The 13,235-nt window shown below is 46.3% G+C and overlaps 1 protein-coding gene across 1 annotated transcript in view; it reads right to left on the bottom strand.

The window, feature by feature from the left end:
- SYT6 (synaptotagmin 6) overlaps positions 1-13,235 on the bottom strand; it is a 38,058-nt gene that overhangs the window by 10,176 nt on the left and 14,647 nt on the right. The window contains exons 2-3 of the mRNA XM_075722377.1: positions 6,454-6,790; positions 4,004-4,562 (exon numbers count right to left, since the gene is read on the bottom strand). Coding sequence (XP_075578492.1) covers positions 4,004-4,562; positions 6,454-6,790 — 896 coding nt within the window. The remainder of the gene's footprint in view (positions 1-4,003; positions 4,563-6,453; positions 6,791-13,235) is intronic.

The following is a 13,235-nucleotide window of genomic DNA, read 5'->3' as shown; positions in this document are numbered from 1 at the left end:
CAGAAGGTGCTATTTGCTGGTAAATAAGAGTTTAATACTCTCACCCACTCAGAGTTCCCACTGATCTCTTGCTCGCCTTGATGAACCAATGGCATCCTAAACAGCTTTCCATACAATGAGACAAAATGATCTCGAGTCACAGCCTTGTTGTCAGTGACCAGCAGTGAAATAGGTGAAAACATTTACTGAGTTGTTATTCCTCTACCTTTAGTACCTCTTGATGTGTCTGCCAGGAGCTAAATTTCTTGCCTCTCAAAATATTACTAAAAATACCTTATTAAGGTACCAGAATCATTTTCATCACACACGAAAGAGCTTTTAGAGCCCCTGCAGCTTCTAACTCTTGACTGCATTTCAGCTACGGCACCTTGAATGTAATGGGTGCCCCCGAGCTGGGCTGTCTCGGAGGTAGAGCAGCAATGAACACCACCACTGAGTGCTCCAAAATGTTTGGCAGTTTTACCTCTGGTGTCACCTGTACTGAGAGCTGAGCCGAGCCGTGGTGCTTGCCACCTGACTCCAACGCGGCCCATTTTCAGGGGACGGGGAGCTCAGTACTTTATGGAGCCTCATTCATTTACTGTGTCGTAAAATGACCACTCAAAAAGCATGTGCCCAAAACTACAATTTGCTTTTTAAAACATGGCGCTGCTTGTTACCTTTAGAGGTGTTCTTCCTCTTTTAAGATTAAGTGCTTTACGTAACAAAGAGCCTGAATAAATACCTGCACTGAGGAGGCACTTTGTAAGGAGAGTCTGGAACCTGCTGCAAACACTGCCCCTGCACCAGAACTAAGCTTCAGGACTGGGACTGCACATGTTCACTTAAGTGTCTCCAGCTCCAGTCGGACACTGCATCCAGCAGTCTTGGCTATAGACTTTACTGACAATAGACAAGAATTTAAAATAAATATTCTGAAATTATGATTAGAAATGGTTGTTCTATTCCCAAACAAATGAGCACCTGAATCTCACTGTGTGCCAGCTGCACTGGATGCCATGGGCACAGCGCAGTGCATCAGCAGTTGGCATTCAGACGACACACTGGGTTGGGCCTATTCTTTCATACGTTCTTTGGTCTGTGTTGGTTTGGGAGGGATGAGAGCAGGAAGCCTCAGACACAAATGTCAGAAGAGAGCAGCGCTATATGAGATCGTGAGAACACCCTGTGGGCATCATACCATTCTCTATTCCTCTCCTTGCACTGAGAGGACCTGTTCAGGGTGTAAAACTAACATAAACTGTTCTTCGACCTCATTGTATTAGATCAAGAGTTTTTTCTTTTCAACCATAAATACAGAGGAGTGAAACATGACCTGCGGGTACATTATTTTCTTGCAGATTACAGACTTTGGGACATTTCCAAAATTCCTATCAGTACCTCTTAGGAAATAATGGAAGCTCTGAATCAATAACCTTTGCAGACTTGAAACTAAAAATGTTTCACTGATTCACAAGATGTACAATTATTAATTAAATAGTTGAGTGCTAGCTATTTGAACAGCTTATATCATTGCTTAAGTGTGTTCCTATCTTCTTACCCACAGGATTGATCTAATGTATTATTAGTCACCCAGAGCTTTCCTTGGGTATTACGAAAACTGTATTTACCCTTCTCATTTTTGATTAAACAGAAATGTCCTTGGGTGTGTTACAACTGGCTGAGATGTACCAATACTGGCCCATTCCCAAAGAATGGCGCAGAGAGAATGAGAGGACGGAGCCAAATGCGGCACTCGACGTTTCTGTGGGAGATCTGCAAGGCTGTGTCTTGGGCGTGATGTTGGCTCTGGTCCTCTCACACCTTCTTTGGAGACTTCTCCCTCAACAACACTTCTGTTGGTGTCTCTCCACCTGTTTTTCTGGGTTTTTTTTCCATTAAATTAGTTTACTTAGCTAGGAAAACATCCGCTATTTCTTACAGAACCATCCCAGCAAAATACAGAACATACACAGGTTAAAAACTCCATAAACTTCTCCTGCAGCTACATGTTTTATGTGCTTTTCCTCTAGTGAGACCGGGTATTACCCCTTCCCAGTTTCACTCCTGCTCACAGGTCTTTTCCCTCCAAACTCTTCAGGCTTACCACACCCTTTGTATGCTGATCATATAGCAAGGAAAGGGAAGTTCCCTGCCACCACAGAAGCAACTTCACCCCAGGATTCAACACCACGTCAGTTCACAGCCAGCCCGGCAGAGCTGACAGCAAGCTGAGTCTTCAGAGGCAGAGCAGATGCAAACAGTTAGATGCCTCCAAGAGGCATCTGCACGTGTGGTGCACCTTGTTCCTCTCCTAGCAACCCTTTGCCAGCCGAACGGATGTGCCTGATGCCTGCTTGCCTCTTTGCCAGCATTTTTCCTTTCATTACCATCCATTAATCATAACAGACACGGCTGTTTGTGGATTGGAAGCCAAGAGTTGTAAACACCCTGCTAACTAATACCATTGACTTTCCTCATGGTTGATCTTGTGCCCCCCTCCCACCTCGCTTGCAGGCAAAATGCTCAAAAGGCAACACAGCTGCAGCTCCCAGCAATGCCCGAGGCACCTGGCAGGCATCACACATGTATCGACGTCCTTAGGCATGGCAAAGGCTGTATTGCCACAGAAGCATGACAGCCACTCTCTGCGCCCTACCAGGGCAGCTGCTAGCCCAAGAGCTACCTAGCAGGGCCAACATGCTGCACACACACCAAATTCCCTGCGGTGCCCAGGCACCGAGCTCCCACACCGAGTCCCAGCTGCAGCACCACAGCACAGGATACAGTGCTGTGCACGCGTGGCAGACCTCACAGCTCTCGGGTTATGAACACACTACAATGAAAGAATAAGCACTAATAGTAGTGAACAAGGGGTACAACCGGTGAGGAACATGGCACTGAGAAAAAAGCTGCAGAGAGTTGCAAAGCAAATGTCTTTTGATGCAATGCAATAAATATTCATGTTTGAAAGTTCATTCTCTAATACAGAAAGCGGGAGAGCAAGGGTATGAGATGAGCTATGAAGGAAGCTGCAAGACAGATTTTTGCAAGTCATGGGGTTATGCCAGTCACTAGGAAAGATTTGACAGGGCCCGTGCTTTCAGCCGCAGGGGTGAGGACATCTCGTATTCCAGTTTCAGAAATAACAACATGAAATGACAAAGACGACGACGGACTTGGTGTCCAACGGCAAAGCAGTTCAATCATTTGTTTGCCCTCAGAACCATCCAGGTCCTCCTGGGAGGACAGTGGAGGAGCAGACAGCTATTATGTAGAGGCTAATGTCATTGCTTCTGCACTCAGTGATCAGCGTGAGAAGGTGGCTTCTCCTGACAGCTCCCTGCAACACTGCAAGTGCCTGGGACATCTCCTTCTCTGATGCTTGGTTTCACTTTCAGAGGGAATTCAACAGAACTACTAAAAGACCCACATCAAGCTCTGGAACAGTTGCCAGCAACACATCAGACAACGCTCTCAGTAAAGCCCAGTACCTCTGATGGGTTGGTCTGGCCCTCCAGAGCGAATTCTTACTGTTATCATGCACGCATGGCAGACAACCAGAACCGGAGTCCCTTCACATGTCAAAGGGATGCCAGGCGGGGAATATACTGAACCCCTCAGTTGTTTTTTAGCAAACCTGGTATCAGTGAGACTCACTGTGGGTGAGATAACAGCAAGTCATTAAGTAAGGGGATGAAATTCCAGTAAACCGGGATTCTGGTAAAGCTGACAGGCTTCTGAGTACAACAACCTTCACTACCCCTGCGTGCAATGGCTGCAGGTCCCCAGGGCTAGCAGTACCATCTGCAGGGAGGCAATAAACCCATCAGCTGGCAGCTGTGCAGGACTTACCCCTTTAGGCAGTCCAGCCAAAAAGAAAAGCCCAACCCATCCTGCCCTGGAGTCGCTCACCACACACTCGGTACACGTCCTACACACACAGAGGTACCGTGCGCCACGCTGCAGCACCGCGCTGCAAACACTCCCAGGGCAGGGATGACCCTCCAAAGCAGATACTCACCGTTGTCGCATACTGAATGTCCTTCCAGATGGAAGTCTCCCGGGAAAGGTCTGAGGCCTCAAACAGGTTCTCCAAGATAACTTCTCCTATCATGTCATGCCTGGAGAACCTGTCAAAGTCAAAGACGCTCAGGTGGAGCTTCCTGCTCACCAGCTCCTCGTGGGGCACAGGGAAGTGGAACGATTCATCGAAGGTGGGATTCAGAGTCTTCCTGTGGACTCGTGTCTGGAACTTGCGCTTTCTGTCAGGCAGGAGGTAGATCTTCACATAGGGATCTGAGCTGCCACAGAAGTCTTTGGCTGGCAAGTCAAAAGCCCTGAGAATTCGGACAGTCAGCATCTCATTCTCATAGTCGTATTTGAGAGTGAAGTTAATTTTCCCACAGGTTTTTGCTGCCTCTTTTTTGGGGTCCTCAGAGTCAACAGATTTTTGCTTATAGAGTTCGGGCTTAATGCGACCAATGCTGGTCGGCTGCTCAGCGACAGCTGGTGGGTCCATGCCATAGTCCATGCTGGACACGTGCATTTGCCGAGGAAGGTGCCTTTTGAAGGAGATGTGCCTGCAGGAGGAAGACACGACAGCTGTATGGTTTTCCAAGGACATTTCTCTCCTTTTTCTCCCATGGACTACTAACGCTAGGAAAGCAGGGAGAGCACAAGAATGAGAGCAATAGGTGCTCCTGACATCTGTACCGAAACCATGTACGCTATGGAAATGAACACTGGAGGGAACGCCTCCAGCGGTCAAAGGAACCAATCCAGCAAATTTCCTAACTTTCAGAGTATTTGCAGCAAGCTGCATTTTTTCACCTGTTACACAAGTAACAGCCCTCAGCTAAATATATGAGACCCAACAACTCCTTAACCAAGCCACAGACAACCCAGTGTGCAGACTCTTTCCCACCCTCAGTCCTTACACGTCCAAGATACGGGCACCAAGTTTCCCTCATGCAAAAAAAAAACGTTTAAAGTGAGAGTACCATGACCAACTCAGAAAGTTAGGTTTTATTCTGGGTATTGCTCGCTTCCAAACTTCTCCAGCAGATTCTCATCAGAAACCAGTAGATAATTCTTGACAGGGAAGAAAGCACAGCCTCATTTGGAAGCTGTCTCTTGCCTTGAGCTCCCCTTCAGCACAAGGGAAATTGTATGTGAGCAAAGCTTTATCTAAGCAAAGCATAAAAGCTTTCTGTGGACTCGCGGCATTATTTCAGATTATCTGGTGTTTACAAGAGCGGTATATGGAGTTATTTAACCATACTAAGAACTTGTACAGCCAGAGCATTAGCTTTCAGTGATACAAGGTGCTTGGAGAGCTCACTTCACCTTGGCAGGTTCCTCAAAGGCATTTTGGCCTGGGCTATGAGTCAGAGATCCCAAACTACTGAGGCTGTTCCCCAGTGTCCCCGGGTCCAGCTGCCCGCCTGTGGTTCATTCTGGGCTTTTTTGCTTGGCAAAGTGGGTTTGAAACCTTCCTACATGCAACCAAGTCCCACTTTGTCCTAATTCAGACAGCCTGAGCTTTTGTTTTCTCCTCCATTGGAGACGTGTAATAAAAGCAGAACGAGCGTGTGCATGACAGAGAGGGAATCAGCTGTCCAAACAGTGGTGCAGTTAAATAAAATAGAATGTGGCACAATTGCAGGTGGCACCATGTTGATTTTAATTCCAGCTTCTTCAAACAGAAGGCTGTGATCGGTGCCTTATTAATTCTGCAATATTGCAGCCAATTTTCTGAGCAATGTCTGTTTTCGCAGTTGCACTCTCGCACACATCATGTGTACGGCCAACAAATCAAGCAGAAGTGCTGGAGCACAGCCAGGAGCCTGCGATCACCCTTTCCTGTCCCAGTTTCACGGCCTTCTGTGTCAAGGAAGAGGTACCGTATTTCTCAGTATTCTTGCCGAGAAGGTGTCCCAAGGTTCATACAGCCTTATCCAGATTTACCGAGTATGATGCTGACATCTCTGTCCCTGCCTGAGACAGAGACACGCGCTGAGCACAAGCACTGAGCGCAGCTGGTTCTAAGCTTGTGCAGCGAGTGATACGTCAATTCTGCTTACCTAATTGTTTCTGCTAGGAGCCACAATAACAAGAGAGAGTAAAAAGGTCTAATTCTGTCTGACAGCATACCATCATTGATACTTCAGCCTGCCTCTCACATTGGAACAAAATTAAAGTGGCCAAAGCATACTGACAGCTTGACACAATGAGGTCAAGTCACAGTAATAGGGCTTGAATCCTTGATTTTTTTAAAAGGGCCCACGGTAAGCCAGTCTTAACACATTAATTGGTTAATGACCAGTCTTTGGAAAGTAATCCAGCATTTAGGTGGGAGTGCTTTCTTCAGCCTCTCTGAAGGTATCCGAACCTCAGGCTCCATTACATGCGTCTCCTGCCCTGCCAGCTGCCCCGAGGCGAGCATCCCTGCAAGCGCTGCATCCTGCTCACCTGGTAGAAGATGCAGGCTCCGTTGTTTGCCGCTGGATCCGTGTGCGTCGCATGATGTGGTCTTTCATGGACATCTGGACCTCTGCGGGGATGTCTGGCGACGTGTGGCTGATCTTCACCGCTGCCTCCAGGAAACTTATGGCACCTGGGTCCTTGAGCTTGTCTGCCATGTTATCCTTATTGCAGCCTTCCTCACTCTGTAAGACGGCCAGGTTAGAAGAAATGGCCTTGTTCCTCCAGGGAACCCAGCACAGCTTCCAAAAGAGAAACAGAAAAACTGCCACCAGGGCCAGTCCACACACAATAACTATCACTGCAAGGAGGCTGACGGAGAGCTCTACAGGGGGAGAGAAGGCAACAGTGACAGGGAGAGGGGAGGAATGGGAAAGGAGAAAAAAAAAAGAAAGATGGTGAGAAAACCATAAGTAAAGGGAAGAAATGGTCCAAACTGACTTCTATCATGACTAATGGAGACCTCTTAGCAGGTTCTGCAAGCAAGAGTCAAACCCAAGTGAGCATCCCCTGACAGATTCGGGACGGCTTCCTGCCCCAGACACACTGGGGAGAAATGGGTGTCTCCAGATGGCCAGAGCTATGAAGTTTTATACCGTGATGCTTAAACTGGCTATAAAATATCATCCTGGGTTTGTTTTCTGGCATTGGCAAACTGCTGAGTACGAAATTGAGAATTACCTGATAGAAACAAGCTCCAGTGCTGTACTGGCAGAAACTGCCTTTTTGCTTCATACCACAGGTGTTCAGACACTATATTAAAAAAACCTTTTTATCTACCATGATCCTGGAAGCACATTGTTGTTGTACTACCAATGCTCACATCTTGTCCAGATGTGCCCATAGGGAATAAAAAGTAAATACCAAAAAAAAACCAAACCCCAAACCCCACCACCACAAGCTGCTGATGCTGTGAAACCAAACATAGAAGGAGGCTGTACAGAAAGTACTACACGTTCTTCCTAATTCTGAAAGCTGTGTATGTTCTCTGACTCTCTGAGTCACTTTTACCTCATATGCTATGTATTTCAGCATTTCAATCTTTTTCTGAAGAGGAAAGAGCTTCCATGCCTATGGCTGAAGAATCAGGAAAAAAGGAGATAGATATATATATAGATATAGATATAGATATATAGATATATATATATGATTTAGGCTGTGAAATGATTCACAGCAAAAAATAGAAAACACTGGCTATTTTTCGTACCTTTCTTACAGTGTTTTAATTCCCAGATTCCTACCCAAACCAAAATTCCAAGAGTTTGGAATCACAGAGAACACCAGTCCTTGAAGATGAAGACAGGTTTTGCACCGGAGTGAAGTCTGCAGCATCAGGACTACAGACAATTCAGTCACAGATTGCTGTGAGTTCAAGGACAATTCCTTGATTGCCTGCTGTGTTATTTGTAGTGACCAGTAAAGCTATACTCCTTAAATTACCTAAGTGCAAGTCAGGGCAGACAGGCAAAAACAAAATAATCAAACACTCCAGAATTTTATACAAAATAACCATTACCTCTTACTTACCTGTTTATGTGTATGCTTGGACCATAAACGTTTTGCATTACCACATGAAACAGAGAGCAGCTATTTACTTCACTACCCGAGAGGTGTGCGTTTCTGAGTTGTCTAAGCGGTCACAGCTGAAATGGCTCTTAGCGAGTCCAACAAGCCGCCTGTACAATTAACTGAAGGGACGCAGGACCAGGTGTAGCTGCTAGAAAGCGAGCGCATCGCACCTGGAAGGGGATCAGCAGGACACGGCTGCTCATCTCCCCCTGCAGCACGGGGCTGGTTCCCAGACCGGGGCTGAGCCCCCTGCTCCCCCAGTGCGGAGCCCGTGCCGGGTGGGAGGTGCGGGACAGCAGCCCTGTCCCAGAGCCCACAGCTCGCGGCACGGGGGGACGCGGCCGTCGGTGGCAGCACCCCCAGGAAGGGACCGGGGTCTGTTCCTCCTCCGCGGGGTCCGCGCAGCCTCCCTCGGCAGCGTGGCGCAGCGTGGCCTTTGTCGGGGCTGGTTAACCCTGAAGTTCATGGCTGCAGTATGAATATTTCAGTTTTGTCGATGTGAGCTGACAGCACCTCTTTAGATCATGTCTAAATGTACTTAAGGCAAAGAGCTTCTCACCTCCAGGAGCTCTAAGAAACACTAGACTCACTCAAAAAATGCATTTAAAACAATCTCCCACAACATCCATCCTTACCAGGCAGCTTAGCTCTTAGAAGATAAACTGGGAGACTCACATCTGTGCTTTATCATAGCGTGATGCCTGATATACGCTTTACCTTAAATAGAAGCCACAAGAAGACCTTCTGTTTCTTTTGGTCATATAGTTTAGTTTTGTACAGCTGTAATAAGATATTTAATGTTTAAGGCTGAGAAAATCTATAAAATATTAGGAAAGACTAAATTTTTATCTTGAAAAAATAGCTGAATTTAAAAATTATTAAAAAAAAAAAACAAAACACCACAACCACCATTGGTGAACCATAGCCACAAAGTATTCAGGAACCCATTTGTATCATCCAATTTTGCTAACATGTTATCTGGGAATACAACAGCTACTATATATTTAGGATTTTTGCATCAGTTCTTGTAAGTGAAATCTCAAGGAAGCATCTGACACAAAATGCAACATCTACATCGGAACAAGACAGTTCTACTGAACACCTGGAAAACCATCTGTTGTTTCTGATATCCCAGAGGAAATGCACTGTTTTTCCACAAAGTTACCTGGCTTAGCAAATTCACTAAGAGCTTGAGGCAAAGCTTCCTGACTGCCCACAGGTTCTTTGCCTCGAAAGGAAGGCTGGAAGCTGCCAGCAGGTGCAGACGGAAAGAAGAAATGCCATCCAGAAGTTTTTGCAACTTTTCCTCTTCCTCACCAGCCTTCTGAGCAGATCAGCCCACACCGTTTATCTCTGCTGTAGCTCCAAGGTGGAAATACAGGTCACTACTGGGGTGAATAAATAGGTCCCACCTTATTCAATAATATATAGGACTGTACAAGTTAGCAGTGGAGCTTCCTCAGAGATTTGCCTAAACATATTCTCCCCCAAGCAGAGAGCGCAGAGGTACCACTTTCCTACACTTCCAGTTAAGCCTTGGAATCGTGCCCAGGACGCTCCCCGTCAGTTTCACAAGAAAACTGCAGCACCTGGACTTCTGGCAAATATGTCTACGTTGTTACAAAGGAAATGGTTACCGTGCAGAGTCTATTACTGCTGGGAGTTGTTACGTGACAGAAAAGTTTCCATCAAGATACTCCTGCCCATTCCAGAAAGTTATATAGCATGTATGAAGCTGCTAGCACACCAGACCCATTAATGGAAAACAGAAATAATCAGTTATCCCTTCTGAAAACCTGTTGCCAGCTTGAGAAAGATCTTAGTTCATGTCACTTCTTGCTGAGCTGGCGTTCGTAATGTATTTGACAGGATTCACAGATACTTTTATGCATGACCTCCTACTCTTCCCTCTGACAGCTCACATAAAACACAAGTAGAAGGGATCGGAATTTTACAGACATTTTTTAAGCATCTGCCTGGGAAGAATATTGGGTTGTCTGAAGATGACACTGAATTCCCCAAGACTTTTTCGTGACTTATTAAACTTAAATATCAGTTGGACAGAGTTGACCTTAATTGACTTAATGAGCTTTCTCTTATGAATTTGAAAATACCAGTTACTTTTTAAAAAAATACCTAGTATTCAAAATGTTATGCTTTAAATGTCCTTTAACTTACAAAAAACTGTAAAAGCAAGGTAATTCCTTATCTCACAGAAAACACCCCAGGGCCAGAGGTTGCTTGGGTGTTCCTGGCATGGATGGAGGTAGGGCCTGTTCACCTAAAGGCTTCTCCAAAGACAGCACAGACCAAAAGGAGCCCTCAGCCCAGGGGAAAGTTCAGCTCGCTTGTTTGTATTATTCCACCCTGTGCAACATTTGGAGCCAAGGCCTCCTGAGCGGAGGGCAAAGAGGGATGTGTCTGTGTGCAGCAGTGAGGAAGGGCTCCGTCTGATGCAGAGCAGCACAGGAATAGTTCAGCCTCTGCTTTACGAACGTTTCCCACGCCACAGCCAGCTCGCTGGAGACCCCCGCCGCTCGTGGCATCGCGGACCTTGGCAAGGGACGGAGGCACATTTATCACTCTGAGAAATGTCCTGTCTGAGGAAAAATACAAGACCAACTATGTTTCTATTATATTCTCCTCTAAAAAAAAAAAAAAAGAAACAGCGAGTTATTTGTCGCTTTGTTATCAGGTAAGTAGGGCTATACAAGCACAGAATGGTTTCAGCCATCCCTCACCCTGGTTTTATCTAATTTGGTGCTGGTACCTCATCCTAGCCCAGCTCCCTTGAGAGACACAGGAGAAATAGCCATGTTGGAAAATGGATTTTATTACAACTTGTAATTGAAAAGATAAAGCTTAAAAGGAGGAGGTGGCAAATGCCAATTAACATGGCTATTTTCCAGTCTTGCTCCCCCCTGGGAGTGAGAGCCCCTTCCCAGAGGAACCCTCAGCTGGAAACTGCTTTTGGCTACAGAGCAGCAATGACGAAGGCCTCGCATGACTAACGAGGAGGGAGGGGAGAACAAGCAGCAGGAAAGACATGGACACAGACATGACCATTTACCTGTTTGAGCTGATACACTTAGGATAAGGCACCAAGCTGTTATTTACCTAGTGGAACAGAGACGGCTCCTTCAGGGATGGTCTGCCTCACTTAGCAAGGTCTTTTTGAGGTAGAGGTTTAGCATGGTATGTAAATAAAAGAGAAAATGTGAATTTGTCACACACACACACACACACCCCCCCAATGTTTCTGTGTGCACCCGAACTCCTCGGAGAACTGAGACTTTGTCCCCATCACTACAGACACAAAGCACTCTTACATCTCACAGCAATACCCCTGAGGCCACCACCAGCAGTCCTGGTCGTTCACTGCAAAGCAGACACCTTCACCAAAAGCATTTCCACACTAGGAGAACCAGGGAAAGGCTCTTCTCAGCCAGGAATGAGTTTTTGATGCATTGTGCCACAGATTCCCCATCAGAGCAGCTGATGGAGAGAAACAGGTTTCCAAACCAGAAAGCCGCTTGCTGCCAGCACAGACATGAGCACACCCACAGGAAGGCCCACACAGATCATGGTCTTTGCTCTGCTTCCCTTCAGTTAGCAGGAGAAAGCAAGCCATACCTGAGATGCTAATGATAAATGATCATTTATCACCACTTATGCAGTAGGAGGTACCATTAAATGTCAAAATTGAGTCAACCGAGATGCTGATCTCCCACCCCTGCAGCCTGGTGTAAGGGAAAATAATGAATCAAAGTCTTCAGAGGCAGCACAAACAGCTTAGACTGACTCGTTACAAAACCAACACTGCGCTTTTGTTTTTCTGCAGCAGGAGCAGTTATGTATCTACGAAGGAAATGGGGGTGAGAAGCTGGCTGGGTGATGCTCAGGAGTTGGGTGGCCCAGGACTGTCCCTCTCTCCCGGTAAAGGGCAGCACGGGCAGCACCGTGCTCCCAGAGCCATCAGCAGAAGCAGCAAGACCAGCACAACAACAGGGACATGCAGGGACACCCCAAGTCAGTGGCAAGGGATGCAAGCTGAGAGACCAGATCATATTCAAGCATTTAAATACAAGCAAGTTTCATGACTGTGAATATTTGGCAGAGGACTCAAGCAGTGAAATGCTCTTTGACAGAACGATCTCGCTGCAGAAAAGACCTGAAGCCAACAGCAAGCAATGGGGGTGCCAAGAGCACAGAGGAGATGGTGTGAAACCTAGCAACTTCACCAGCAAACAATCTCGTTTCTCTTTTGACTTGACTTCTTGATTTGTGTTTTTACTGGTTTTGTAACATCTAAAAACCTTGCTATTGAGTCTTACAACAAAGCTCACAGAATGACTCAGAACTATAACACTTCTGAGAAGGTAACTACTTTCTACTGCCTTTCAAATAAAAGATGAGATGGCCCAGGGCAGGGTAAAGGGACAGCGGAGCAATTTAAAACTGTAAAGCTAAATGCAAATTTAGGAAAGGGGGACCGTTTCTTCGTCAGTCCAGCCCCTCCCTTGCCCCAGTACCCATGCACTCGGAAAGCAGATCATCAGTACAACTACCCATTTCGTTTCATCTTGGATGGGAACTAATTAAGAGAATATGGTGGAACTACCTTTCAGCTTTATGTCCCTGATGACTTCATAATACCCAAACTGAGTTACCAAAGGGGATAATTAGCAAAGTCCAAACAGAAAACGATTAATAATATGACAAAGCCATGATTACAACAGTCTATTAACTGCAAGACAATACTGGTCTAATTATGGCAACATTGACTTTTATTACTGTGAAGTAGCTTGCACTATCATTAAAGAGATTCACTGATAACTTTGAGTTTAATGTGAAGAGTTATATTTAATATCTTGAAGATGTAATTTAGCTTTCCTTCCACCCACTCCCCATAGAGAAAACAAAATACGTTTGCTGGCTCTCTCAGCACTCCAGCATCTATTAGTCATTCCAGCTACCTGTTGGATTTAAACACAGTTTGAATACCACGAGTGGAAATTCAAGGGCAGGATGACAAAATTAAATGCTATAGGCTGGGGCCAGGCTCTTGCTGGAGGAGCTCAGCTGCAGCAGCCGCCAGGACCCATGGCACTGATCCAGCAGTCCCCTTCCCAGAGCCCCTCGGCACCTGCAAGAGGACAGACGCGTTTCTGCAGGCCCAGGAGCACCCTCAGCGCAGCCCC

Source organism: Pelecanus crispus, chromosome 17 (assembly GCF_030463565.1).
Source record: "Pelecanus crispus isolate bPelCri1 chromosome 17, bPelCri1.pri, whole genome shotgun sequence".
NCBI classification, from domain to species: Eukaryota; Metazoa; Chordata; class Aves; order Pelecaniformes; family Pelecanidae; genus Pelecanus; species Pelecanus crispus.
The sequence above is the reverse complement of the archived record's forward strand: the minus strand, read 5'-3'. Positions and strand labels throughout refer to the sequence as shown.